The sequence below is a fragment of the Cupressus sempervirens genome, chromosome 9, assembly GCF_028749045.1.
Source record: "Cupressus sempervirens isolate cs-2001-9-10 chromosome 9, ASM2874904v1, whole genome shotgun sequence".
Classification (NCBI taxonomy): Eukaryota; Viridiplantae; Streptophyta; class Pinopsida; order Cupressales; family Cupressaceae; genus Cupressus; species Cupressus sempervirens.
This window is the reverse complement of record NC_143126.1, coordinates 298408784-298434971: the sequence shown is the minus strand read 5'-3', so window position 1 is coordinate 298434971 and position 26188 is coordinate 298408784. Positions and strand designations below refer to the sequence as shown.

Genomic DNA, 26188 nt, shown 5'->3' with positions numbered 1-26188 from the left:
ATCTGTGGTATTCCATTATGTGTATTTACTTACTATTTTGAGATTACTTGTTTGGACATTACATTTTTTTTGCTGACACCTCGTTTTGAAAATGACCATAATACACATCTTGACTCTTGAAGGAAGACTGCAGATTGATACGCTGAAAAATGAATGCAACATGAAGGAGTTAAATCTCAATGCAAATCCTACTCCCAATATTGAGTGAACAATCAAATTTAAACCAATAAAAGCTTTCAAATGAAGTTTAACGTTCTTTAGTATGCCATGGTGTAATCTTTCTTTGAATCGTTAAGATCGCAACTTCTTAGGGATCTCCTTTGTCAAGGGAAAAAAAGGAACAATACTAACAAGTAATCCCTTAACCCCAAGTGTGGAATTGCATGTTAGAATTTTGGGTCTCGTTACTTTCATCCCTGATACTGCATATCAATTTCAAGTTTGAATTATAGAAAAATTATATAAGAGTATAAAACGTACGTATATTTATCAGTCTTGCATTCAGAACCTTATCATACTCGATAATTACACTAACATTTCTAGAAGCAAATGTCATCGTGATGCATTTCCTATCACAAACCGCATACCCAAGGAAGATGTTTGAGAAACCAACAAAATGAAATCACATATTCCAAAAAGTGTCCCTAAACAAGAGAATTAATTTTAGAAAAGTATAAAAGCAAGAATAAACTAAAATAAATTCTTTGACCAAAACAAGATCCCCAATTTGAAGATGTGTATCATCAGAGTTTTGGCCCTGCCTAAAAGAGGCATAAACAGCTTACAGGTCTCATTTAAGTTTAGCCTTTGAAGAGCTCTTCAAAGGTTTGGCAAGGGGCTTGGCAATTGATTTTACTTTGTTCATGTCATATTTAACAGCAAACAAAGAACACAATAAGGCAATAAGCATTGTGGGGTAAGGATATGCAGCTTTTGCCGGATCGGTATTAGCAGGTTTTCCAAGTAAACTCTCTTTCACGAGACCCCAAACTATAAGGAGAGAACCAAACATGCTCATCCGCCCTTGCTTCAAGAGACCTACACAAGCACCTGCGACTGCAAAGTAGCTACCTGCTAACACCTGAAAAAATCATGACAGCTTGATTTAGTAAAAGGCAAAATTAAAAATGAGTGAAATACGCACCCAAAACAATGAAATGATTATTCATAAAAGAGTGAAATACACAATCAGACAATGAAACTATTATACAAAAAGCATAACATAGAATAGTTAGGCCAGAAAAAGCAATCAGCAGAGGCCGCATCTTTACAAACTATTATTGAAAAGCCAGTCATCACAGCAATTTAAAAGTCGTCAAGCAGCTCACTTGAGTGAAAGACATCCAATAGGAACTGAGAAAAGTTTACCTCAAGGCGCTGAAGATCAATTTCTGTAGATGTTGACTGGGTACTAGTCAAATTGTACTGTCCTAACAGGCCTTCCCATCTAGGTAAAGATAAGTTAACCGCAAGGCCATGCACAAATGCACCAGGATACAGAATAGCTTTCACCGCGAACAGAGGAAAAATGTCGCTGGCTATTAGTTGAGAAGCTGTTACTTCCAATGGGGTTGAGCACATTCCAGACCTACATGGAACCCTGTAAGCAATACAGAGCATAGTCAGTGGATAAAACTTCATGAGAATGAAGTGATACCATATCTTATTGAACATTCAAGTGCATTCAACCTAACCTAATTTTTAATGTAATTTTAGTTTTAAAAAGTCAAGGCAGATATACTTTAGTAAGAAGATAATGGAATATAGATTATTGCAAGATAAACAAGAAGCAGGTTTGTATTCCTTGGCTATGAATTAATAATTTAATATTCATCAATGGTTACCACATATCTACATCTTTTGCTGTTCAAAAGAAAACCTCAGGAATAACTGTTGCAATAGGTGGAAGGAGTTCCTATTAGTTTCTGAGATGAATCATAAGTTGCCTTATGTATGTACAGCTATGCCTAATTCCTATTAATTGGATCAGATACATTTTCTAACACTTCAGTATAGAGAATCTTTGGAAGACAATTTTAAGAAAAATGTAATGTCGTAGATTGTATCCTTTGTAATTTCACATCACACATGCCTTCCCTTTAGTTATAAGACAATTGTGCTCTTTATCCTGAATCCTGATCCAAAGCATCCCCTATTACCCCACATGCCTGAATTCTTGACTGTGAAGTCCAGTTTTCACCTAGAAGAATCCGCCCTGTGCAAATGTCTGCAATGAACTAGCATCCTGTGAAAAACGTGCGACTGTGCAGCCAATGGAATGCTACACTTGCTGCATCTTCTTAGTGTAATGCCTTTGTCAGCCTAATGTTATAAAACTTTATAGTTTGATATTAAAAAATGGAGACCAGGTCTCCTTAAATCGAAAAGTACAAAATGGTGTTTCTGAATGAAACAATTGTTAGATAAATACAAAACCAGAAACTAACTAATAAAACAAAACTCACCAAAGATGACCATTAGAGTTGTTTAATTATTATTTTAATACCCTCCCCTAATGGCCATTGTACTAAATACCCTACAGAAGACAATCTGCAGGTCCTTTGATCATGAATGCATAGAAGGCTGCTCCTTTCACATTGGAACACTCTACAACAGGAGCCTGGTGTTGAGACACTACTTTAATCTGATAAACTTTTGGAAATAACCAGGATAACCACAAACCATCCAACCTGTTGTTGAGAAACAAAAGTATCACTACATGTAGTTAGATCACCAATATGAAACTAAAACCATGAATTTGAGAAAAAATATTAAACTCAAACTAGTACCCAGTCAACATTGCCTTAGTAACTCTAGATCCGATCCAAAACAGCTGTAAAAAATCCACAATTTTTATGGAAAAAATTTGCAAATCCCTCCAATAACTTTTTGGAAAAAATCAAAAAACCCTGAGACCAGCAATACCAGCCATGACACAACTTCTGAGTAAAATTGATCAAAATTAGACACAATCTTTGAGGATTAAAATCGATCAAAACCCAACACAATCCCAGAGAGGGATTAGAATACCAAACTTCATTTATGAGAAAAACAATAAAACCATTTTACAAAACACTTTAACTAAGAAATTGCACAAAACCCAAAATAATTTATAATGGCAAAAACTTATAAACCTCACAAATTTTTTAAGGAAAACATTATGAAACCCACAAATTAATGTTTGAGGGAAAATTATTAAAACCTATGTTCCCCCGAGTTTCCGGGATGGGGACAACAGGGAACTGTAAGACAGGTTTCCGAGATGGCAATCTTTTTTGCTGATTGTGGGGATGTGGGGGGAGGGCAAATGGGACAGCTATATAACAATAGGGAAAATTAAAATATATAGAGATATTTAAAATACTTATATAAAAACATGGATAAAGCATGTACTTATACATAATAGAACCTTAAAATATAAGAATCAGCGGGAGTTCATATGCCAAATTTGGGTTGCTTTGAGAGTCAAAAGTCTAATTTGTTGTAGAAGTCAAAGTCAAAGTCCCCTAGGTGTCCCCAAGTCTCCAAGATGTTTCCGGGACGGGAACAGCTGAAAATATACCAGGGACGCATCCCTAGGTAACACTGATTTTACCCAAAAAAAAACAAGTTCAGAAAAAATTACTAAAAAGTAAAAGCCCATTCACTAATTTTTGAAGGACAGAAAGTAGGAAACCAAAAATAGTTTTTTATGGGACAAAATTATAAACCCTCCCAATAATGTTTTTATGGGAAAGGGTTATAGAAACCATCACTTATTTTCATAGCAGAAAATTAGAAAAACCACCACCATTTTTTTTTTGGTTAAATAAAGTACAAAACCCTAGCTAATTTGAACGTTGCAGAAAAATGTCCAATCTACAAAGTGGAACAGGAAACCCTACCCAATCTAGAGAAAGGGCAGAAACCCAGAAACAAAAGTGGAAGAAAATCACCAAAGGCCCTCGAAACCAACAACTCAATCATGAGCAAAAGAACTGCAGAAAATCAACACAATCCGCTAGTCTGAGGTCATGATTTAAAGAGACTTGTCATGCACACCAGAAAGCAAATGGTGGTGGGAGAGAAACACAGCTCAAACGATCTCAAAAACCAGAAAACATGCAAGCAGAGATGGCAGAAGAAAACACGAGCATCACACAATCAGATAAAACACACCTGAACACGAAAGATGACACAAAGCTAAGACATGCAGATGGCAGAGAATCATGTTTGAGACTCATGTCATGTGGATGAAAGAACATTGCCAAAATGGATCACACAAGTACAGACAAGAAAAAACACAAGACACAAACCACCGCGCTTTCACTGAGGAAAAAACCTTTGAAAAATGCAATCATTTCTCGAAAAGAAACCCCCAAATTCACAGAAAAAGGCCCTCCCAAAATCCTGAGCCCTCCCATGCGGGAGTCAAGCCCAGACCAGCTCCCACTTTGATACCATCTTAAGTTTTGTATTAAAGAATGGAGACAAAATCTTCCTTAAAATAGAAAAGCACAAGATGATGTTTTTAAAAGAACAACCGCTACCTTAATAGGAAAAAAGAAAACTAACAAATAAAACTAAACTCACTAAAGATGACCATTAAAAACATTACATTATTATTCTAATACCTATAATGATGTCCGGAATCGTCCAACGTTAATAACTTTGATTAAAACAACTTCCTTTTTCCTCCAACTCCAAGATTCAAACTCATTTCTTGCATACTACCATTCTTGAACAACATTTTATGCATACTCTATTATCCATCATTTTATTTAAAACAGTGATATCCTAAATCATTGTTATCATCATATGAAGAGGTCACTGTCAATTTAGATATTCTTGTAGCTTCTTTGTTGCACTTTGCATCTGCTAAGGTTTTGTGCTTGAGGAGTGAAAAATCTTTAATGTTTATTGAGCATATTGTATTGTTATTTGATAGTATGTTGTTTACTTTATTTTTATATCTGTTATCAATATATTTGTCTAGGTTGTCTATGGACATGGGAACACAAAAGCAGGGGTTTGACTGAGGCAAACCTCTATACAGTGCCCAACATATTTCTTTGAAAAAAAATTGTGCAAAAGTGTTGGCAAAGGAACTATCTGGAGATCTGTGAGCTCATTCGATATCACTGGTAATCTCTAATAACCATTCTTTATCATTTCAGTAATTTACTTTGATTTACAAGCTTTCATTTCAGTTATTTTTGTTCATTGTTTAATCATATTTCATAGTTCTCCAAACATTGAAACCTTGAACAAAACATTCTGCATTTTCTACGGCAAATCTATGTTTTCTATCAGTACAGATTTCTAATGCAATGTACTATCTGGAGATCTGTGAGCTCATTTGATATCACTGGTAATCTCTAATAACCATTCTTTATCATTTCAGTAATTTACTTTGATTTACAAGCTTTCAATTCAGTTATTTTTGTTTGTTGTTTAATCATATTTCATAGTTCTCCAAACATTGAAACCTTGAACAAAACATTCTGCATTTTCTACGGCAAATCTATGTTTTCTATCAGTACAGATTTCTAACGCAATGTGTTTGTCATCTGCACACTGCACAAACGTCCTACACAGAGAAAATATCTGTGTTTTCTGAAGTCTTGACGAATTAGATAGATCCTATATGCTGAAAAACACATACCTAGTCGATTGGAAGTTAAACCTAAAGGACACAGTTATCTCTGGGCTTATCTAAGTGGAGGGTTGGAATTTAAGCTCTCAAAGGATTTAATTATCCTTCATAGCAGTTCAATTTTCATACTATACATTTTGGTGAGCTTGACAACTCCTTTACCGAAAGAAATTTGCAAAAAAATTGTCTTTTAAAACAAAAACAAGATTTTTTTTCTCTAATCCTCCTCACTCTCCAAGGTCTGTAAGATTGTGCATTGTGATAGACTTCTGCGTGCTTCACAACCCAGTCTACAGCTTTTCAGAACATAAAAGAATCTTGAGAATCCTAAACATACCTAAAACTAGATTTATTCCTACTACACCTCAACCGATATTTTCTCGAGATCTTCACTCTCCCTAATTCTGTCCTGCTTTCACAAACTCTTCAAATTCAAACCCTCAACCAAATTTTCAGACGAATACTTCTCCTAGGTCTCCTCCTATGGATCGTGTGGCTGCACTAACAGTCCCCTTTGAGAAGATGCAGTCCCATGTGGAGAACCTGAGGAACCTTAAAATCTTTTTTCACTCGAGTGGCCCCTATTTTTAGTTATTGAAGAGACTTTCTTATCTGAGATTGCAAGGGCCTCGAGTTGCTTTGTGTATTAACCAACATAGTTGAGACATATGTGTCTATGCATTTGTTTTGTCTCAACCTCGTGATGCTCACTAGACCTCACTGGCACCCAAGACTAGTCCAATGCTTGTATTTATACAAATGGTGGAGTTAAATCCTATCATAACTTTAGTATTGTCAGGTGATGATACAAACATTGTGTCTGTGAATACAGTTATCCCTGGTATTAATGTGTCCCAGAATCCTTTGGGTATTCCATCACTTCTTTAATCAATCCCACTTCCATAGCTAATGTTTCCATAGCTTAGGTTTCTGTCATAATGGCTAATCTGCCTCCATTTCTCCTTCCATTTGATCCCATGTTGAATATTCTGTTGCAAAACATGGGCCGAATGCAATCCCACCTTGCCAACTTAATCAATGCTGCCAAGAAATCCACATTGACATCTTATTATCGCCAAAGCCCTTTTTCTTTTAACTATCCTAAATGCAGCTATGACCCAAGGGATGGAGATTCCATAGGTCAAAAAATAAAATGGTAAGGGAGATCCTTATGCGCATACTTATTCTTTCACTACATTTTGCAATGATTTCTTGCATCAAGATCATTTCTTGACAAAGTTATTTCCATGTTCCCTTAAGGAGGCCATGAAGGACTAGTTCTACTCATTCGTATTACGTGATAGCTCTATATTCTCTTTTGAACAACTTTGGCATCAGTTCTTGCAGCCGTTTCAGGTCAGTCACTATTACTAATCTTGGCCAGTGCAAGAAGCAACCTAAAGAAAAGTTTATCTAATTTCATCTCTAGTTATCAATTTGTATCTTTGTAAATCCCCTAAGCCTTGCTTGGTAATGACATCTAGAGGCTGTTCGTGGGAAATCTACAACTACATTAAGGGAATGAGTTTCTTTGATGAAATATCCTTATTCACATGTGTGTTCTGCGTTGTGGGAATATCAACAAACTCTAGCGCAGTACAAGGCTTTTGCCTCATCCTCGTCTCCTCATAATCATGAAATTGTATCTTCTTCTAAGGGATCAAGAAATAATTTAGTGACAATGTAGTTACAATTCCTTGCGCAAATCAGAAAGGCATGAAATTGTATCTTCCTCTAAGGGATCAAGAAATAATTTAGTGACAAATGTAGTTACAATTCCTCGGGCAACTCAGAAAGGCACACAGGGATGTCAACAAAATTGGATCTCTATGAAGTTATTTGATTCTTACTTTAGTGCATTCCAAAATCTATTCAAGAACGATTTGGTCAGCCTCTTGGAAATTAGAACACTTCCTGATACAAAGTCATATGGCAGTTGATGTGATACTTCTAAATTCTATCAATATCATCAAGTGCCTAGGTAGACACCAAGCACTATGTGCATGAAAGATGTGATCCAAGATTCCATACATGGTGGTACAATCTGAATTGGTGATTTGACACAGAATTCATATAAATCTATTGCTAAAAGCAACAGCCAACAATAGATTTATATCCTTTTCCATCATATTCTTCAAATTTCCTTACCACTTCTCCCCCTTCACCTAGTAAATCTGAGTATGTGAACATGGTGATAATTACTCCAATATCCCCTCAAAGTCAAAAGGTTAAAATTCCTAAATGAACCTTCACACCTAAAGATTTGTCGTTCCATGGAGAGTATACTCCTTTGTACATAACTATTTGGATCAATGATAATGTTATTACATAGCTATGGTTGATCCTACTGCAAGGTCAATGATATCATGAAGAAGACCTTTTTCATCAATGGTTTGCATGGAGTGAACTATGACAAATCAAAGGCCAACATCCATACTATTATCTATTCTTTGTTAGTACGTGTGGGACCTCAGGTTGTCTCGACAACTATTCCAAAATTCAACTAATTTCCAGAGGAACTACAAAATTTTGTGGTTGATTTCAATAGATGTTGTCACTTACGTAGTCCACAAGTGTTCGTAGTCGCCTTGTGATGGCACTATAAACATTATCCTAGACACTGAAAACAAGCCACTAGTGTTGTGTGAGGGCTTCTCTTGTTACATTCCAATTTTAAAATACTCCTTTATAATGTTCATTACAATTTCAAGTTCATCGAGGACGATGAACTACAAGGGGAATGGTATGTTACATGACAATTTTTGACCTAATTTAAAATATAGCCGTTGAGGTTCACATGAAGTCAGTTGGCAATTTAATTTGTTATGATCCTATGAAAATGGTAAGATAGTTATTATAAATTCAAATGAAGATATCAAGTTAGTTGATCATTTATCACGAATTCATAGAATTGAGAAGATGGTTAACCATTGTGATTATTTATGATTAAATAATTTATTATAATAATATAAAATTAATTACGAAGAAATTCCTTACAGGAAACATGTCGAAAGGGGTGGAAGCATTGTCAAAAAAAGAATCAGGCAGGGCATCACCATCACTAGGCAGATGGGTAGAGGACCTAGCAACTTGGAACAAGATACATCTGTGGAACCGCATGAGTCATTTAAATAAATTAATAAAATAATTGGGTTAAAATATAAAACGTATCTCAAAGGATTTTAATTTATCTTTCATCATATTATTATAGTAAATATTTAAATTCGTGCATTTAAATATAAAAATGATTTGGCATCATTATAATTGAATAATTTAAATAAGTGATTATAATAATTTTTAAAATATAATAATGTTTGAATTATAATATTTGAGCTATAATTTCTTACTTTTAACCGATTAACACTTGGCATGAAAATCGATTTAATTTTTGACAATTTTAATTGTATAATTTTTCAACTTTATTTTCTTTAAAAAATTCAATTTGATTGGCATTTGAATGGCTTCTTGTAACTGATGGTAGCCAAAGAGCCAAGCTACTTCTTTTATTGCAAAGTCTCATGATCGTATCGAACAATCCATTTTCTTCCTTCTTTATCATCCGTGGCTCACCATTCTCTACGTTTTATTCATAGAGTAGAGAAACCAAAAATAATTTCGACCTCATTCACTCTTCTTCCATTTTCCCCATATCACTATCACGTCTCTATAATCCGCAGGTTCTTAGCAAGGAGCAGAGTCTATTCATCCTACCGTGGGGTTAGGAAACAGATAAAGGAGTCACGTAAGATAACCCATGACCATGTTTCATTTCTTTATTTCCTCTCATATTGCTATGTCTGACGTGAGTCGGGTTTATCATAAGAATCGAGCTCAGATACTATTAGCCATGATAGTACAACTTTCCATAATGTTGTGGCAGTCTAGTATCTTGTTGTGTAAAAACCATATACAAAAACCAATATAATCACAGACTGATTTGTGGTGGATAGTAATAGAATTCTAGTTCTTGGAACCCGTCATTATATCATAGATGTTTCTTCATTCAAACTGTGTATCAATCATGTATATAAGAGATGGGAATGTAATGATAACTGAGAGCAATTAAATTCAGCTCAGAATGGAATACATTCATTCATACCATACAAGGATAGAAACAATATCATGAAATCCAAACACCAAGGAGTTCACAAAGCAATATAGGTGAAGAGGTGTTAAGCAATATGGTGGTTATAAACTCGTGAGCACCTAGGAATCACCGGCACGGTAGCCTGAAATGGTGAGGAGGTGTAGAGAGTCTGCAAAAACAATTCATGTGATTCTTGCTAAGTCCAATCTGATGCTTGTTTAATCTTTCTTTACTCTCTTTTCTAATTGTTATACCAAAAGTCAATGCTCTGCTTTGTACGTTTACCTTTAATGATGGTTCATGACAGTACAATGCTAATTTTATTGTCCCATGTCTTTTACATGTGAGTGCATTAGTTTTTGCTAATATCATGCTATGTAGGGTTGTCTAGACAATTTCCAACACCAGGTAAAGTATTGTAATTCTTGATTTGTTTTTCACTGAGTATAATATCTATTTTCAGTCAGTACATAATGATAGGTCAGAGAATGAATCAAATATGATCTAACTCTTTTCTTTTCTGATTGGATATCCATCCTTAACCGGCTAGGCATAATAGTTGAGAACTATATATATAGTAGTTGTTGGTTTCCTGAAGTGCATAAGAGATCAATCTTCGAGTATCCTTGAGAATACATCATTTATGAATTCAAATAGTAGTGTTTGAGAACCTGATTGCTTAAGTGAATCAACATCAATGCACATGCTATCACAATTTTCCAAACAAATTCAGAATACTATTAAGAAGCCATGAAATGGTGAAGAGGTGGAGTTAATCTACAAGAACTGATGCAGGAGCATCCAGAGGTATAAGGGCAATCCTGTGTCACCCAAAAAAATGTACTTAGACTTAGTTTCTGTTTCATGTCTTTACATTTTTGGATACCCATTTGGGTCAAATGAAGGTTCCAACTCTCACAGTTCCACTATCAGTGCGTTTGAAAATCCCGAAAAAATAGGAGCATGCAATTTGGCCATCATTTTGGTGACCTAGAAGGTGTGAATTGACCAGATGAATGTAATTGTGATTTAGAGCATTCCAGAAAAAGAATCAGGTCAAAAGGCCCCACGGTTTGAAAGTTATTGCAGTTTTTCGTGTTTTGGAGACCCCCTAAGAATGCTTTGAAGTCAGGTTAGGGGCATTAAATGACCTCGAAAAGGGCCGAAAAATGGGGGACGAGCGAAGCTTGTCCATAGGGCTATAGAGCGCTTCGAGAGCTTTCCGAAAATGTAAACGGTTCATCAATCGGAGCTACGGTTCAAAAGTTATGCCTCCCGGAAGTTCGGTTACCGTTTCTGGATTCTTCTAGAATTGCACCGACTTCTAACGCAGCTTCTGGAACCTTCTATTTGGTCGGTGGATGCCTACTAGCACTTTCTAGAATGTACTCCTAATCCTTAACCCTCTGGGGTCTATTTAAGGAGATTTCTGGCATTGTAAAAGGCAGTTCGGAGTGGAGTTTGAGAGGAGGTGCTAAAAGGAGAAATATTCTCCAGATTTATGCTATTGTAAGCCCTTAGGGCATGTTTTGAAGTTTATTTTCTCTGTACTATTTGTACTAGCTTATTTTCTCAGTTAATATAATTTTCCCTTTCTGTTGGTTCCATTCTGTTCTTGGGTCGTGTCCCCATCAAGTGGTATCAGAGCGGGTTTTCCTGAGTGTGTAGACAGAATGCCGACTGTGAGGCAGTTTGCACCAGGACTGTGTGGTTGTGGGTTCGAGTTAGAAGATGCCTCCACGAAGAGAGCGTGGCGGAAGGGCCAGAGCTATTGATCCTGAGGAGGTTAGAGCCCTCCAGAGGCAAGTACAAGCATTGCAAGAGGAGCTTCGTAGAGGAGCAAATGTTGCCGCAGGTGACAACAGTGAGTATGACAATGAAGAGGAAGTAATGGGACCAGAAGAGGAAGTTGACGGGGAAGTTCTGAATCCTGTAGAGGAAAGGCTTTTTAGGGCCATTACTAAGTTTGGGAAAAGACCTACAATTGAAGTGGGTATATTTTCAGGAAATCTGAAGCCAGATGAGTTGATCGATTGGATCAATGAACTGGAAGAATACTTTGAGTATGAGGATATAAGGGACCCAGATAGGGTTAAGTTTGCAAAGGCCAAACTGAAAGGCCATGCCAAAATTTGGTGGCAAGAGATTCAACTGGAAAGACTTAGAAGAGGAAAGGAGAAGATCACAAGATGGGATCGCATGGTGGACAAATTGAAGAAGCAGTTCATTCCTGTGGACTACGAGCTTGATCTGTTTAAGAAGATGCATGGATTAAAGCAAGCAGGAAGATCAGTCCAAGAATATACAGAGGAATTTTACCGACTCTTGATTAGAGCGGGGCATGCAGAAGCAAATAAGGAGAAGGTTGCTCGTTATATATCAGTGGATTGAGACCTAGCATCCAGGAGGAATTAAGTCTAGTAAGAATGACCAGTGTTGAAGAGGCATACCAGTTTGCCCTACGAGTTGAAGAGAAGCTGAATAAAAGGTTTGAAGGAAGACAAAGAGGGCATGGTCAAGGAGGAAGGGGAAGCGGTAGATCATCCTAGAGGCCGCAATGAAACCCAAAAGAAAAATGAAAATGTGGGTACTAGCAGAAACCAGAGGAATGAGAGTTTCAACCGCTCCCATGATCAAGACTTTGAAAATCAAAGAGGAAGAGGTAGAGGACGTGGACAAGGAAGAGGAGGCTTCCGTGGTACCTGTTTCCATTGCAATGAAGAAGGTCATCGTGCCTTTGAATACCCTCAACGACAAGGAAGGACAGATAGGAGAACTGAAGGCCAAGCTAGGGTTGCTCATGTGGATGAGGATGCACAATCATCACATTCAGAGGATGCAGAAAGAGGAGAGACCTTGGTATATGAAAGAATCCTACTAAGCGGTGAAAATGAACCAGGACAGCGGAGGAGTTTGTTCCGTACCAGATACAAGTGTGAGGATAAATGTTGTGATGTGATCATTGATGATGGTAGCACTGATAACTTGGTATCAAAAGAGATGGTCTCTAAGCTGAAGCTCAAGAGGGAGAAACATCCCCAGCCCTATCGGATTTCTTGGGTAAAAGATGATCATAAGGTCCTGGTAAGTGAACAATGTTTAGTAAAATTCAAAATTGGGAGTTACCATGATGAAGTTCTCTGTGATGTTATTTCGATGGATGTTTGCCATCTATTGTTGGGTAGACCATGGCAGTTTGATAGACATGCAGTGCATGATGGATGTGCAAACACATACTCTCTGACAAAGGATGGAGTTCACCACAAATTGAAGCCCATGAAAAAGGAAGGTGAAAAGGTATGTAGCAGTGCTAGGATTTGTCTTGTTGATGGAAGGAAGTTTTTAGATGGCATGAAACATCAGCATATGTGCTATGCTTTGATTCCTAGGAAAGATAAAGAAGGTAGTAGTGAAATACCATTTGAAGTTTCAGATTTACTAGAGGAATTTGGAGATATTATCTCTGATAATGTTCCAGATGGATTGCCACCAGTAAGGCAAATCAGTCATCAGATAGATCTGATTCTAGGAGCTAGTTTGCCTAACAAGGCTGCTCACAGGATGACTCCTACTGAAACAGAGGAGCTAAATAGACAGGTTCAGGAGCTGTTGAGGAAGGGCTTGATTCGAGAGAGTCTGAGTCCATGTGCAGTACCTGCAGTACTTGCACCAAAGAAGGATGGAGAGTGGAGGATGTGTACAGATTCCCGAGCTATAAATAGGATAACCATCAAGTACCGATTTCCTTTACCAAGGATGGATGATCTTATGGACTGCTCGAGTGGAGCTTAGTACTTCACAAAGATAGATCTGAAGAGTGGCTATCATCAGATACGGATTCGAGAAGGAGATGAGTGGAAAACAGCCTTCAAGACCAAGGAGGGTCTTTATGAGTGGTTAGTCATGCCCTTTGGATTGACGAACGCCCCAAGCACCTTCATGCGGCTCATGAATGAGGTACTTAAGAAGTTCTTGGGAAAATTTGTTATTGTCTATTTGGATGATATTTTAATTTTCAGCAAGACTTTGGAAGAACATTTACTACATATTCGTAGTGTCCTTGAAAGGCTAAGGGAAGAGAAACTGTTAATTAATCTGAAGAAGTGCATCTTTGCAAAAAGGGAGTTAGTCTATTTGGGGTTTGTTATATCACCTGAAGGTCTTAAAATGGATCCAGAGAAGGTAAAAGCCATCTTGGAATGGCCTACTCCAAGGTCTGCTACTGAGGTAAGATCATTTCATAGTCTGGTTAGTTTTTACAGGAAGTTTATTAAGAATTTCAGTGGCATATGTGCACCCCTAACTGATACAATAAGAGATGATAGAAAAGAGTTCAAATGGACTGCAGCAGCTACGAGAAGTTTTGAATTGCAGAAGAAGAAGGTGACAGAACAGCCTGTGTTGGCACTTCCAGATTTTAGAAAAGTGTTCAAGGTGGATTGTGATGCTAGTGGTAGCGCTATTGGGGCTGTATTAAGCCAAGAAGGTAAGCCTATTGCATAGTTTAGTGAAAAATTGAATGATGCAAAGAAGAAGTATTCTGTTTATGATCAAGAATTCTATGCAATAGTTCAGGCCTTAAAGAAATGGAGGCATTATTTATTGCCAAAGGAATTTGTTTTGTATACTGATCATCAGGCATTACAGTACCTAAATAGCCAAGGTAAATTGAATCAGAGGCATATGAAGTGGGTAGAATTCTTGCAGAGTTATACATTTGTGTTGAAGCATAGAAGTGGAAAATCTAACAGGGTTGTAGATGCACTAAGTAGGAGACAGTCACTGCTTACAGCAATGCAGGTTGAAGTAGTTGGGTTTGATGAACTCAAGAATTTGTACCCCGAGGATCCTGATTTTGCTGAAGCATGGAAAGCTTGTAAAGAGCCTGTTGCTGTAGATAGAACCAAGTGGTTAGATTATTTGATTCAGGATGGCATGTTGTTCAAAGGTAGTCAATTGTGCATTCCAAGGAGTTCCATGAGGGAAAATCTTATTAAGGAGAAACACAGTGGAGGGATGGCAGGACATTTTGGTCGAGATAAGACCATTGCCATTCTTAGAGAACATTATTTTTGGCCTCAAATTTCACAGGATGTGAAGAAGTTCGTACAAAGTTGCCAGGTTTGTCAAGTTGCCAAGGGGTTTAGTCACAAAACGGGTCTATATCAGCCATTGCCTGTTCCATCAAGGCCATGGGAGGACATAAGTATGGATTTTGTTCTTGGATTGCCAAGGACACAAAGGGGTAATGACTCAGTATTCGTGGTGGTTGATAGGTTCTCCAAAATGGCACATTTCATTCCATGCCACAAAACTCATGATGTTGTCCATATTGCAGACTTGTTTTTCAAAGAGGTGGTAAAACTACATGGTCTTCCAAGGAGTATAGTTTCTGACAGAGACACTAAATTTGTGGGGTATTTCTGGAGGACATTGTGAAAAAAGTTGAAAACAGACTTGAAATTCAGTTCCACGCATCACCCACAGACTGATGGCCAAACAGAAGTGGTAAACAAAAGTCTAGGAAATTTGCTGAGATGTTTAGTTGGGGATAAGCACAAGGGATGGGATTTGATTCTACCACAGGCAGAATTTGCTTATAATAACTCTATAAATAGGAGTACTGGAAAATCACCATTCCAAATTGTATATGGGAATAGCCCAAGGACTGCACCAGAGCTGAGGAAGATAGAACAAGGGGAGAGGACAAGTGCTGAAGCTGAGGAATTTGCTGAACATATCAAGCGTCTACATGAGGAGGTTCAGGCACACATAACCAAGATGAATCAAGAGTATAAAGCTAGGGCTGATCAAAGGAGAAGACATAAGGAATTCCAAGTAGGAGATTTAGTCATGGTACACTTACAAAAAGAAAGATTTCCAGCCGGTACTTACAACAAGCTGAAAATGAAGAAATTTGGCCCCTGCAAAATTTTGAAGAAACATGACTCAGAAAATGCATATGAAGTAGAGCTGCCATATGGTATTCAGATTTCTCCCATTTTCAACATTGCAGATTTAACAGAGTATCATGATGATGGTGCAGATGAGGAGCTGGTGTTAGAGCCATGTCCGATTCCTGCTTCTAAGAAGGAGGAGATAGAAGACATTCTAGATCATCGTGTGGGTAGGAGTACCAGAAACAGGCAGTATGAAGAGTATTTGGTCAAATGGAAAGGACGGCCAATCGAGGACTCAACTTGGATTTCAGCAGCTGAGGTTTCCCATTTGGGATTTCCTCTACCATCCATAAAGTGATAGGGTCACTTTTCAATCTACCCTGGGTGTCTGATGCAGGAGCATCCAGAGGTATAAGGGCAATCCTGTGTCACCCAAAAAGATGTACTTAGACTTAGTTTCTGTTTCATGTCTTTACATTTTTGGATACCCATTTGGGTCAAATGAAGGTTCCAACTCTCACAGTTCCACTATCAGTGCGTTTGAAAATCCCGAAAAAATAGGAGCATGCAATTTGGCCATCATTTTGGTGACCTAGAAGGTGTGAATTGACCGGATGAATGTAATTGTGATTTAGAGCATTCCAGAAAAAGAATCAGGTCAAAAGGCCCCACGATTTGAAAGTTATTGCAGTTTTTCGAGTTTTGGAGACCCCCTAAGAATGCTTTGAAGTCAGGTTAGGGGCATTAAATGACCTCGAAAAGGGCCGAAAAATGGGGGACAAGCGAAGCTTGTCCATAGGGGCTATAGAGCGCTTCGAGAGCTTTCCGAAAATGTAAACGGTTCGTCAATCGGAGCTACGGTTCAAAAGTTATGCCTCCCGGAAGTTTGGTTACCGTTTCTGGATTCTTCTAGAATTGCACCGACTTCTAACGCAGCTTCTGGAACCTTCTATTTGGTCGGTGGATGCCTACTAGCACTTTCTAGAATGTACTCCTAGTCCTTAACCCTCTGGGGTCTATTTAAGGAGATTTCTGGCATTGTAAAAGGCAGTTCGGAGTGGAGTTTGAGAGGAGGTGCTAAAAGGAGAAATATTCTCCAGATTTATGCTATTGTAAGCCCTTAGGGCATGTTTTGAAGTTTATTTTCTCTGTACTATTTGTACTAGCTTATTTTCTCAGTTAATATAATTTCCCTTTCTGTTGGTTCCATTCTGTTCTTGGGTCGTGTCCCCATCAAGACCACGGAAGAGAAATCAATTATGATTAAATTAATTAATTAAACATTCAATTTTGAAATCTTTAAAGAACATAATTATGTAATCACAGAGTGTGAAATCTTGGATGTATGTAATCTTCTTGAATGATTGAAAGAGCTGTCTACTCTAAGAAATCTGAATACTTGGGACTCACCCGACTGTGTAGCCAAGGAGATGGTTGATGAGGTGAGAGAAAGGAATCATCAATAGTATGAATCAGTATCAGATATGACATAACAACGTTTATCATTTTTAATATGAATTAATTAATGGCTCATGCATATTCCTGTTTTTGTGATCTCTTGCTGCTAAGTCGTATGGTGTGATAATTACCAGGATGTTCAGTAGATGACATGATGACCCCTGCCTAATCCGAGTAGGGAGGGCCTTTCTCATTAGAGATCATGTGGGGATAAGATTTGGTCTGAGGCTGGGTGGTTAAGCCCCTAACAATGTTTCACCTCTCCATAAGTTACTGGATGTGCATCGAACAAAGATAAGTCATACATTCAATTGGTTGTCAGAAACAAGTATTACCACTTTTATGATTAATATGCAAGAAGGTAAGATTAATTGAGTTATCTCATTGTTACACCTAGATGCAAAAGATAGATCCATGGATTGTTTTTCATTTACATGAATATCATATATAAGTATAAATCTAATCTTGAGTTACTGTCACAGTTAAGTAATCGGAAGGAAGGGAATCTGAAGCCCTAATTGATTGAGTGATAACTAGAACCCTAAATGGTACAGCAATATCGGAAGCCCTATTTGAATCAATGGTATTGGAAGCCCTAATTGAATCAGTGGTATCGAAAGCCCTAGGTGATACAGTGGTATCATAAGCCCTAAATGAACTAATGGTAAACGATGCCGTAATTGATATAGTGGTATGTAGTGCCCTAATTTTAGATATAGTGGTATTTAATTGTAAACATCATTTGATTTTGAGATAACGGTTTTTAGATGATAGTTACCATGTGATATTGTTATAGTGGTATTTGTGGACTAACTCGGGTGGTTGCAGAAGCATCCCTAGTTCTGATTTCAATCTCAGTGTTTGAGGTATGTGGTTTTCAATTTCTGTAGTAATTTCATTTGATGGTGTTTCAAGTTTTTAGTTAAGAAATTATGTTTAACTGATTTTAATGGTAAATCTTATTCACATGAACATGAATGATGTAACTGTCTTCTTATGAAACGAAGTAATAACTGATTTTCTATGAGTATGTTAGTTGTTAATTTAGACCCGAGAACATGGGATGTTACATATGGTATCAGAGCGTTGGGTTCAATGCTGAAACCTTGGGTCCAACACTCTTTTTGAGAAACTGAAAATGTAAATGTTGAAAAAGATCTATTTTGCATAACAGATATTGCAATCAAAACTGGAAAATCACACTGGAAAAGCATTCAGAATAGTCAGGAAGGCTGAAATGATATAAAATAGACAAATGTATAAACTATAATATCATAAAGACAATACCTAAATAAGAAGTTAAAAATAATTGGCAAGTTGAGTGGTGGAGATCGGGTTTACAAACCCAACTTTGAAATCCTTGGCCAAGGAAGTTAAAGGCAGATGTGTCGAACATGAGATCTTTTTTTTGTTTGTCCAGACGCTTCAGTTAGTTTGGAGAATAACTGTTGGAACACTCAAACCACCTACTTACTCAGATGGCAGGATTGATAAACATCCCGAGGAAGCCATTCTAAAAGGTTAGAATGTGGGAGGGATGAGTATCGTTCAAGGCCGAGGCTTGCACGATCCAAAACAGTTTCTATAATTTGATAAAAAGATATCAAAATTCATGATGATGGCTAAATAATTCTTTATACAATTAATGGCAGAAATAATTTGTTACCTATTTGATCTTGAACTGAAGGGAAACAAAACAGTGAACCATGATCCTTTCTGATGTTCATTATACGACAAGATCATTATGTGCTCCAGTATGGAGTAAACACACTTGCATAATTGGAACTATCAATGCTTGTTTATAGATGTAAACTTTGACAAGATGGGCATGGAAGCCTAAATCACAGAAATGGAAAAGATGAATGTTTAAATATTTACAGATGAATGATGAGCCACTCGATAAGAATCTTATGAATTGTTTCAGATGCTTATGAACTTGATTTGATGTACGATGATCTTGCATAGTATATCATGTTTTTACCCTTTGACACATTGCTATACATGTATAATACACATGCGATGTTGACTTTACATATTGAGCTGTTGTATATTGTTTTGGAGATATCCTATTATGAGATGATTATTCTAATGAAATGTTGGGCATGAAGGCCAAGGTTACAATGGAAAAACATGGATTCGCTAACCTATTACAGGCGATCTGTAAGTTTGCAAGGATGATCTATCCATTAATGAGGGCCATATGCCAGATGGTAAGTATGAGTGATTTAAATTATGATCAAGTTATGATCTAGAACTTGCTAGTTGAAGAATTCCAATTTTGAATACTTATTGAACCCTGAAAATTCTCTTAAATGAATATATCAATATGCAATCGAACTAATGATATGGTGAGTGTCTACATGAGTATGACAAGAATTAAAAATAGAAACAACTCAATTGATGTTGAGATGACCACAAGTACAGTAAAGTGAACTCAGGTGAGTATGTGTTTAACTTTAGGATATCATGCGAGTATCTTTCTAGAAACTTTAAAGTAAAAATAGATCTTGAGTTTCGATTATGATTTTGATTCTGACCTAATTGAGAATAGAGATAATATCACGATGTTGTATATATATATCTTGTATTTGGAATATTCTTTTAGTGTCTAATTTGCAGAGATCATCGAGGACGATGAAACACAAAGGGGAATGGTACATTACATTCCAATTTTAAAATACTCCTTTATAATGTTCGTTACAATTTCAAGTTCATCGAGGACGATGAACCACAAGGGGAATGGTATGTTACATACGAATTTTTGACCTAATTTAAAATATAGCCGTTGAGGTTCACATGAAGTCAATTGGCAATTTAATTCGTTATGATCCTGTGAAAATAGTAAGATAGTTAGTCAATATCAAGTTAGTTGATCATTTATCACGAATTCATAGAATTGAGAAGATGGTTAACCGTTGTGATTATTTATGATTAAATAATTTATTATCATAATATAAAATTAATTACGGAGAAATTTCTTACAGGAAACACGTCGAAAGGGGTGGAAGCATTGTCAGAAAAGAATTAGGCAAGGCATCACCATCACTGGGCAAATGGGTAGAGGACCTAGCGACTTGGAACAAGATACATCTATGGAACCGCATGAGTTATTTAAATAAATTAATAAAATAATTGGGTTAAAATATAAAACGTATCTCAAAGGACTTTAATTTATCTTTCATCATATTATTATAGTAAGTATTTAAATTCGTGCATTTAAATATAAAAATGATTTGGCATCATTATAATTTAACAATTTAAATAAGTGATTACAATAATGTTCAAAATATAATAATGTTTAAATTATAATATTCGAACTATAATTTCTTTCTTTTAACCGATTGACACTTGGCATGGAAATCAATTTATTTTTTGACAATTTGAGTTGTATAATTTTTCAACTTTATTTTCTTTTAAAAATTCAATTTGATTGGCATTCAAATGGCTTCTTGTAACTAATGGTAGCCGACGAGCCAAGCTGCTTCTTTCATTGCAAAGTCTCATGATCGTATCGGACAATCCATTTTCTTCCTTCTTTATCATCGGTGGCTCACCATTCTCTACGTTTTATTCATAGAGTAGAGAAACCAAAAATAATTCCAACCTCATTCACTGTTCTTCCATTTTCCCCATATCACTATCACATCTCTATAATCCGTGGGTTCTTAGCAAGGAGTAGAGTCTATTCTTCCTGCCGCGGGGTTTGGAAGCAGACAAAGGAGTCACATAAGATAACCCATGACCATGTTTCATTTCTTTATTTCCTCTCATATTGCTATGTCTGACATGAGTCGGGTTTATCATAAGAATTGAGCTCAGATACCATTAGCCATGATAGTATAACTTTCCATAATGTTGTGACAGTCGAGTATCTTGTTGTGTAAAATCCAAATACTAAAACCAATATAATCACAAATGGATTCGTGGTGGATAGTAATAGAATTCTAGTTCTTGAAACCCGTCATTACATCATAGATGTTTCTTCATTCATAAGTGTGTATCAATCATGTCTATAAGAGATGGGAATGCAATGATAACTGAGAGCAATTAAATTCAGCTCAGAATGTAATACATTCATTCATACCATACAAGAATAGAAACAATATCATGAAATCCAAACACCAAGGAATTCACCAGGCAATATAGGTGAAGAGGTGTTAAGCAATATGGTGGATATAAACTCATGAGCACCTGGGAATCACCGGCACAGTAGCCTGAAATGGTGAGGAGGTATGGAGAGTCTACACAAACAATTCATGTGATTCTTGCTAAGTCCAATCTGATGCTTGTTTAAACTTTCTTCACTCTCTTTTCTCATTGTTATACCAAAAGTTAGTGCTCTGCTTTGTACGTTTACCTTTAATGATAGTTCATGACAATACAATGCTAATTTTATTGTCCCATGTCTTTTACATATGAGTGCATCAGTTTTTGTTAACGTCATGCTATGTAGGGTTGTCTAGACAATTTCCAACACCAAGTAAAGTATTGTAATTCTTGATTTGTTTTTCACTGAGTATAATATCTATTTTCAGTCAGTACATAATGATAGGTTAGAGAATGAATCAAATATGATCTAACTCTTTTCTTTTCTAATTGGATATCCATCCTTAACCGGCTCGGCATAGTAGTTGAGAACTATATATATACTAGTTGTTGGTTTCCTGAAGTGCATAAGAGATCAATCTTCGAGTATCCTTGAGAATACATCATTTATGAATTCAAATAGTAGTGTTTGAAAACCTGATTGTTTAAGTGAATCAACATCAATGCACATGCTATCACAATTTTCTGAATAAGTTCAGAATACTATTAACATTGAGGAATTCACTAGCAGAGAAGCCATGAAATGGTGAAAAGGTTGAGTTAATCTGCAAGAACGCGGAAGAGAAATCAGTTATGATTAAATTAATTAATTAAAAATTCAATTTTGAAATCTTTAAAGAACATAATTATGTAACCACAGAGTGAAATGTTGGATGTATGTAATCTTCTTGAATAATTGATAGAGTCGTCTGCTCTGAGAAATCCGAATACCTAGGACTCACTCGGCTGTGTAGCCAAGGAGATGGGTGATGAGGTGAGAGAAAGGAATCATCCATAGTATGAATCAATATTAGATATGACATAACAACGTTTATCTTTTTTAATATGAATTAATTAATAGCTCATGCATATTCCTGTTATTGTGATCTCTTGCTGCCAAGTCGTATGGTGTGATAATTACCAGGATGACCCCTGCCTATTCCAAGTAGGGAGGACCTTTCTCGTTAGAGATCATGTGGGGATAAGATTTGGTCGAAGGTCGGGTGGTTAAGCCCTTGACAATGTTTCACCTCTCCATAAGTTACCAGATGTGCATCGAACAAAGATAAGTCATACATTCAATTGGTTGTCAGAAACAGGTATTACCACTTTTATGATTAATATGCAAGAAGATAAGATTAATTGAGTTATCTCATTGTTACACCTAGATGCAAAAGATAGATCCATGGATTGTTTTTCATTTACATGAATATCATATATAAGTATAAATCTAATCTTGAGTTACTGTCACAGTTAAGTAATCAAAAAGAAAGGAATCTGAAGCCCTAATTGATTGAGTTATAGCTAGAACCCTAAATGGTACAGCGGTATCAGAATCCCTATTTGAATCAGTGGTATCGAAAGCCCTAATTGAATCAGTAGTATCGGAAGCCCTAACTGATACAGCAGTATCAAAAGCCCTAAATGAACAGATGGTAAACGATGCCCTAATTGATACAATGGTATGTGATGCCCTAATTTTAGATATAGTGGTATTTAATTGTAATTATCATTTGATTTTGAGATATCGGTTTTTAGATGATAGTTATCATGTGATATTGTTATAGTGGTATTTGTGGACTAACTCGGGTGGTTGCAGAAGCATCCCTAGTTTTGATTTCGATCTCAGTTTCCGAGGTATGTGATTTTCAATTTCGGTAGTAATTTCATTTGATGGTGTTTCAAGTTTTTAGTTAAGAATTTTTGTCTAACTGATTTTAACGGTAAATCTTATTCACATGAACATGAATGATATAACTGTCTTCCTATGAAACGAAGTAATAACTGATTTTCTATGAATATGTTAGTTGTTAATTTAGCCCCGGGAAAATGGGATGTTACATCTCTCTTGACCATTTCTAGTTTACTACATTGGTAACCTGCTGCCATAGGTTGATCTATTATATAAAACATATTACAAGTATAGGATGAAGGAATCCACACCTAAGTCGATCCTACCTCCTACAACTCCTTCCCAATCTACTCCTACAAAGCATTATGCTTTGCCCTACTCCATCATAAGCTAATGGCAAGTCTACTCCCTCGAGTAAACCTCCCTATTCCTCAAAGACCTTGCAACCTCTAGTGATACCTCATATTCCTTTGATTATGCCTAGCACAAGAAAACGAAAGGCGCACCCACATTGCCACATCTCAAAGTCGCATGCGTTTGAGCTTGAATTCTTCCTAACATCCGTCACCCTGCTTATTTTGAAAAGGTAATCATTCCTCCTCGACTTGTCTTCCGCCTGTTATACCTAGACCTCAACCTTCAAGGGCTCCTATTGCTTTGTGTGCTCCAAAGAAAGAGGAAAGGCATCAATGGTTGTAGTTAAGGTCCTTGTGTCTGTAGCAGCTCTTGTTAATTAATAGTATTAATTATTGATAGTGTTAGACACAAAATTATGCACTCTCATTAACTGAAAAATAAGATGTAGTATTAGTTTTATATAAAGTCCCTTTTTGATAACATTATACACTTTTCACTAGAAATCAAATAATAATAATAAATAAATGTATATTTGTATATGTTAGTAGTCCATATATATATAACTTATATTTCACATCAAGTAACTAGACACATTAACATACCATTTATGTTATTTCATATATCCTTTATATTTTTACCTACTCGTATTGAAGCATTTCATTTATTATTATATTTTCTTATCTTTATTGTTTGTCTTATATATAATATAAACATTAAATAGAATATATCCTTACATACTTTATGGAGGTTCTTAATTTACTTGTCTTTAGCCACTTTCCAAGTATAAAAACAGTGTACTTTTTTCCTCATTTGAAAATGTCTTTTGCTGCTCCATTTTTAATATATATTTTCTCATGACTTTTTATAAGTTGACTCCTTTTACTGTTTGAAAGAATCCTTATTTTGTGTCCTCCCCTATTAATTTGCATCCATGCATTAAAGGGGTCACACTAAAACCGTTGCCCTTTGAAATTATAATTTATTTCTTCTATTTCCTTTTTGCTTGGCCTTCATTCCAAATGTAGTGGGTTGGAACACCAATGATGTCGCCCCTTTTTAAGTTTGTACTCACCCTATTTCTATCCAGGTTTGGGGGTTCCTTTTAAATGGTATGTGATGGTTTATATATTACTTGATCTAATTTCAAAAGGACATAACATGTGGTAATGTGGAGTCGAGATAAAAGACGTGCCCTATGTTCTTCAGTATCCACCCTCTTTAATTCAATCGGTCAACTTTATAGTAATTTGTAATCACTTTATTCACATTTCATAGATTGTTGATTATAATAATTGTTAAAAATATATTATTATATCTAGTTGTATCATATCATGTATGATATCATATATCATTATAATATTATTTCTTTATGTGACTTATTTAATAACAATTATTTTAATTTCCTCCGTCGTAGATTATTTCTTAATGATAAATCATATTATTATCTTGATGATAATAATATTTTCTTACAATAGATTACTAGTATATTGGAGACTTGATATATTATTCTTATTTATTAAATATTTTAATATTTTAATTCTATACTCGTTATCTAAGGGGTCATGACAGTCCACCCCTCCCAAATCTGCTTGTCTTCAAGCAATTTCTATTTCTTACATGACTTTTTATAACTTCGATATTATCCACCTTAATTTTTTGAGTCCAATAGCTTTGATTAATTCTAAAGCAATTTTTATGCCTTATTCATTCTAGAATAGATTGTAATGATCATACACAACAGGACAACTTGGAGATTGTCAATAATCATAGAATGGCCATCCATTACAATGCAAACAAATTAATTAATTTTAAGTAATGATATATATGTTATAATGCCCCTAGTGAGTAGCATGTGTTTTAACCTTAATTCATTACTTCCCTCCTATACTCATCCTAAGGAGAGCATGGATTTTCTTTTCGTAGGGCACTTGACACCAGTATATCGTCTGGTTTTACTCTACCTCTCCCTATATAACACCATCTATCAACTCCCAAAAGTATAGTGAGTGAAAAATTGGCCAAAACATCCTAATCCCCTTTTTCATTCAAAAGTATATGCATTCGTATAAACTTCATATTAGTCCCTTGAATTAGACTCGATATGCAAAAAAAAATTTAAGTATATGCCTATATCAACATCATTTATGAAGTTCCATAACAAAAAGATGCATGTATATGTGAAGGCACGAAGTAGACACGTCAATGTATAAAGACATAGAGCATACAACGATGTACACATTGATGCATATAGACACAAAGCATACACGATGTACACATTGATGCATAAAGACACAAAGCATACACATATTACTATATTCTTATTTTTTTTCTTATTTAATCTCATACCCTACAAGATGGCAAGATCATGTTGTGACACCACTTGTAATGACCCCTTCTACTAGGTCAATTTAAAATGATCCTTAAATGAAAATGGGATCCTTTAGAATTCGATTCTTGGTAGATTTAATCGTATTCAAACCTAACTTGTTAATATCATCACTATATACTATTAGTAATTTTGGATAACATCCATAATCCCCATTTTGTTTGTTCCCCATTCGTGCTCCGGTTGGAGCAGGATGTGGTACAAGATATTGCCGAGGAGATCGATACTCTTTCTGATCATGCAGTGGTCTGTTGCTTTCAAGGTCTTTGGCCGAATCTTTCAGATTTGTATGCTTGGATTTCCAGAGATCAAAAACCTATTTTATCTAGAACTATCCACCTTTTCCCCATGGCTAAGGGGTTCAATATTGCTAAGTATGATGAAATTGGGGATCGGAAGTAGATCCTTTGTGGGCCCTCTTTCGCCT

At 36.1% G+C, this 26188-nt stretch overlaps 1 protein-coding gene across 2 annotated transcripts in view; it reads right to left on the bottom strand.

The window, feature by feature from the left end:
• Positions 1–599: 599 nt before the first annotated feature.
• Positions 600–26188, bottom strand: part of LOC149538584 (tail fiber) — a 58285-nt gene continuing 32696 nt past the window's right edge. The window contains exons 2-3 of one of the 2 annotated variants that reach the window (XM_089799891.1): positions 1369–2690; positions 600–1081 (exon numbers count right to left, since the gene is read on the bottom strand). In XM_089799891.1, coding sequence (XP_089656017.1) covers positions 791–1081; positions 1369–1674 — 597 coding nt within the window. In that variant the 5' untranslated portion in view covers positions 1675–2690 and the 3' untranslated portion in view covers positions 600–790. The remainder of the gene's footprint in view (positions 1082–1368; positions 2691–26188) is intronic. The other variant, XM_089799890.1, reaches the window with a different exon arrangement.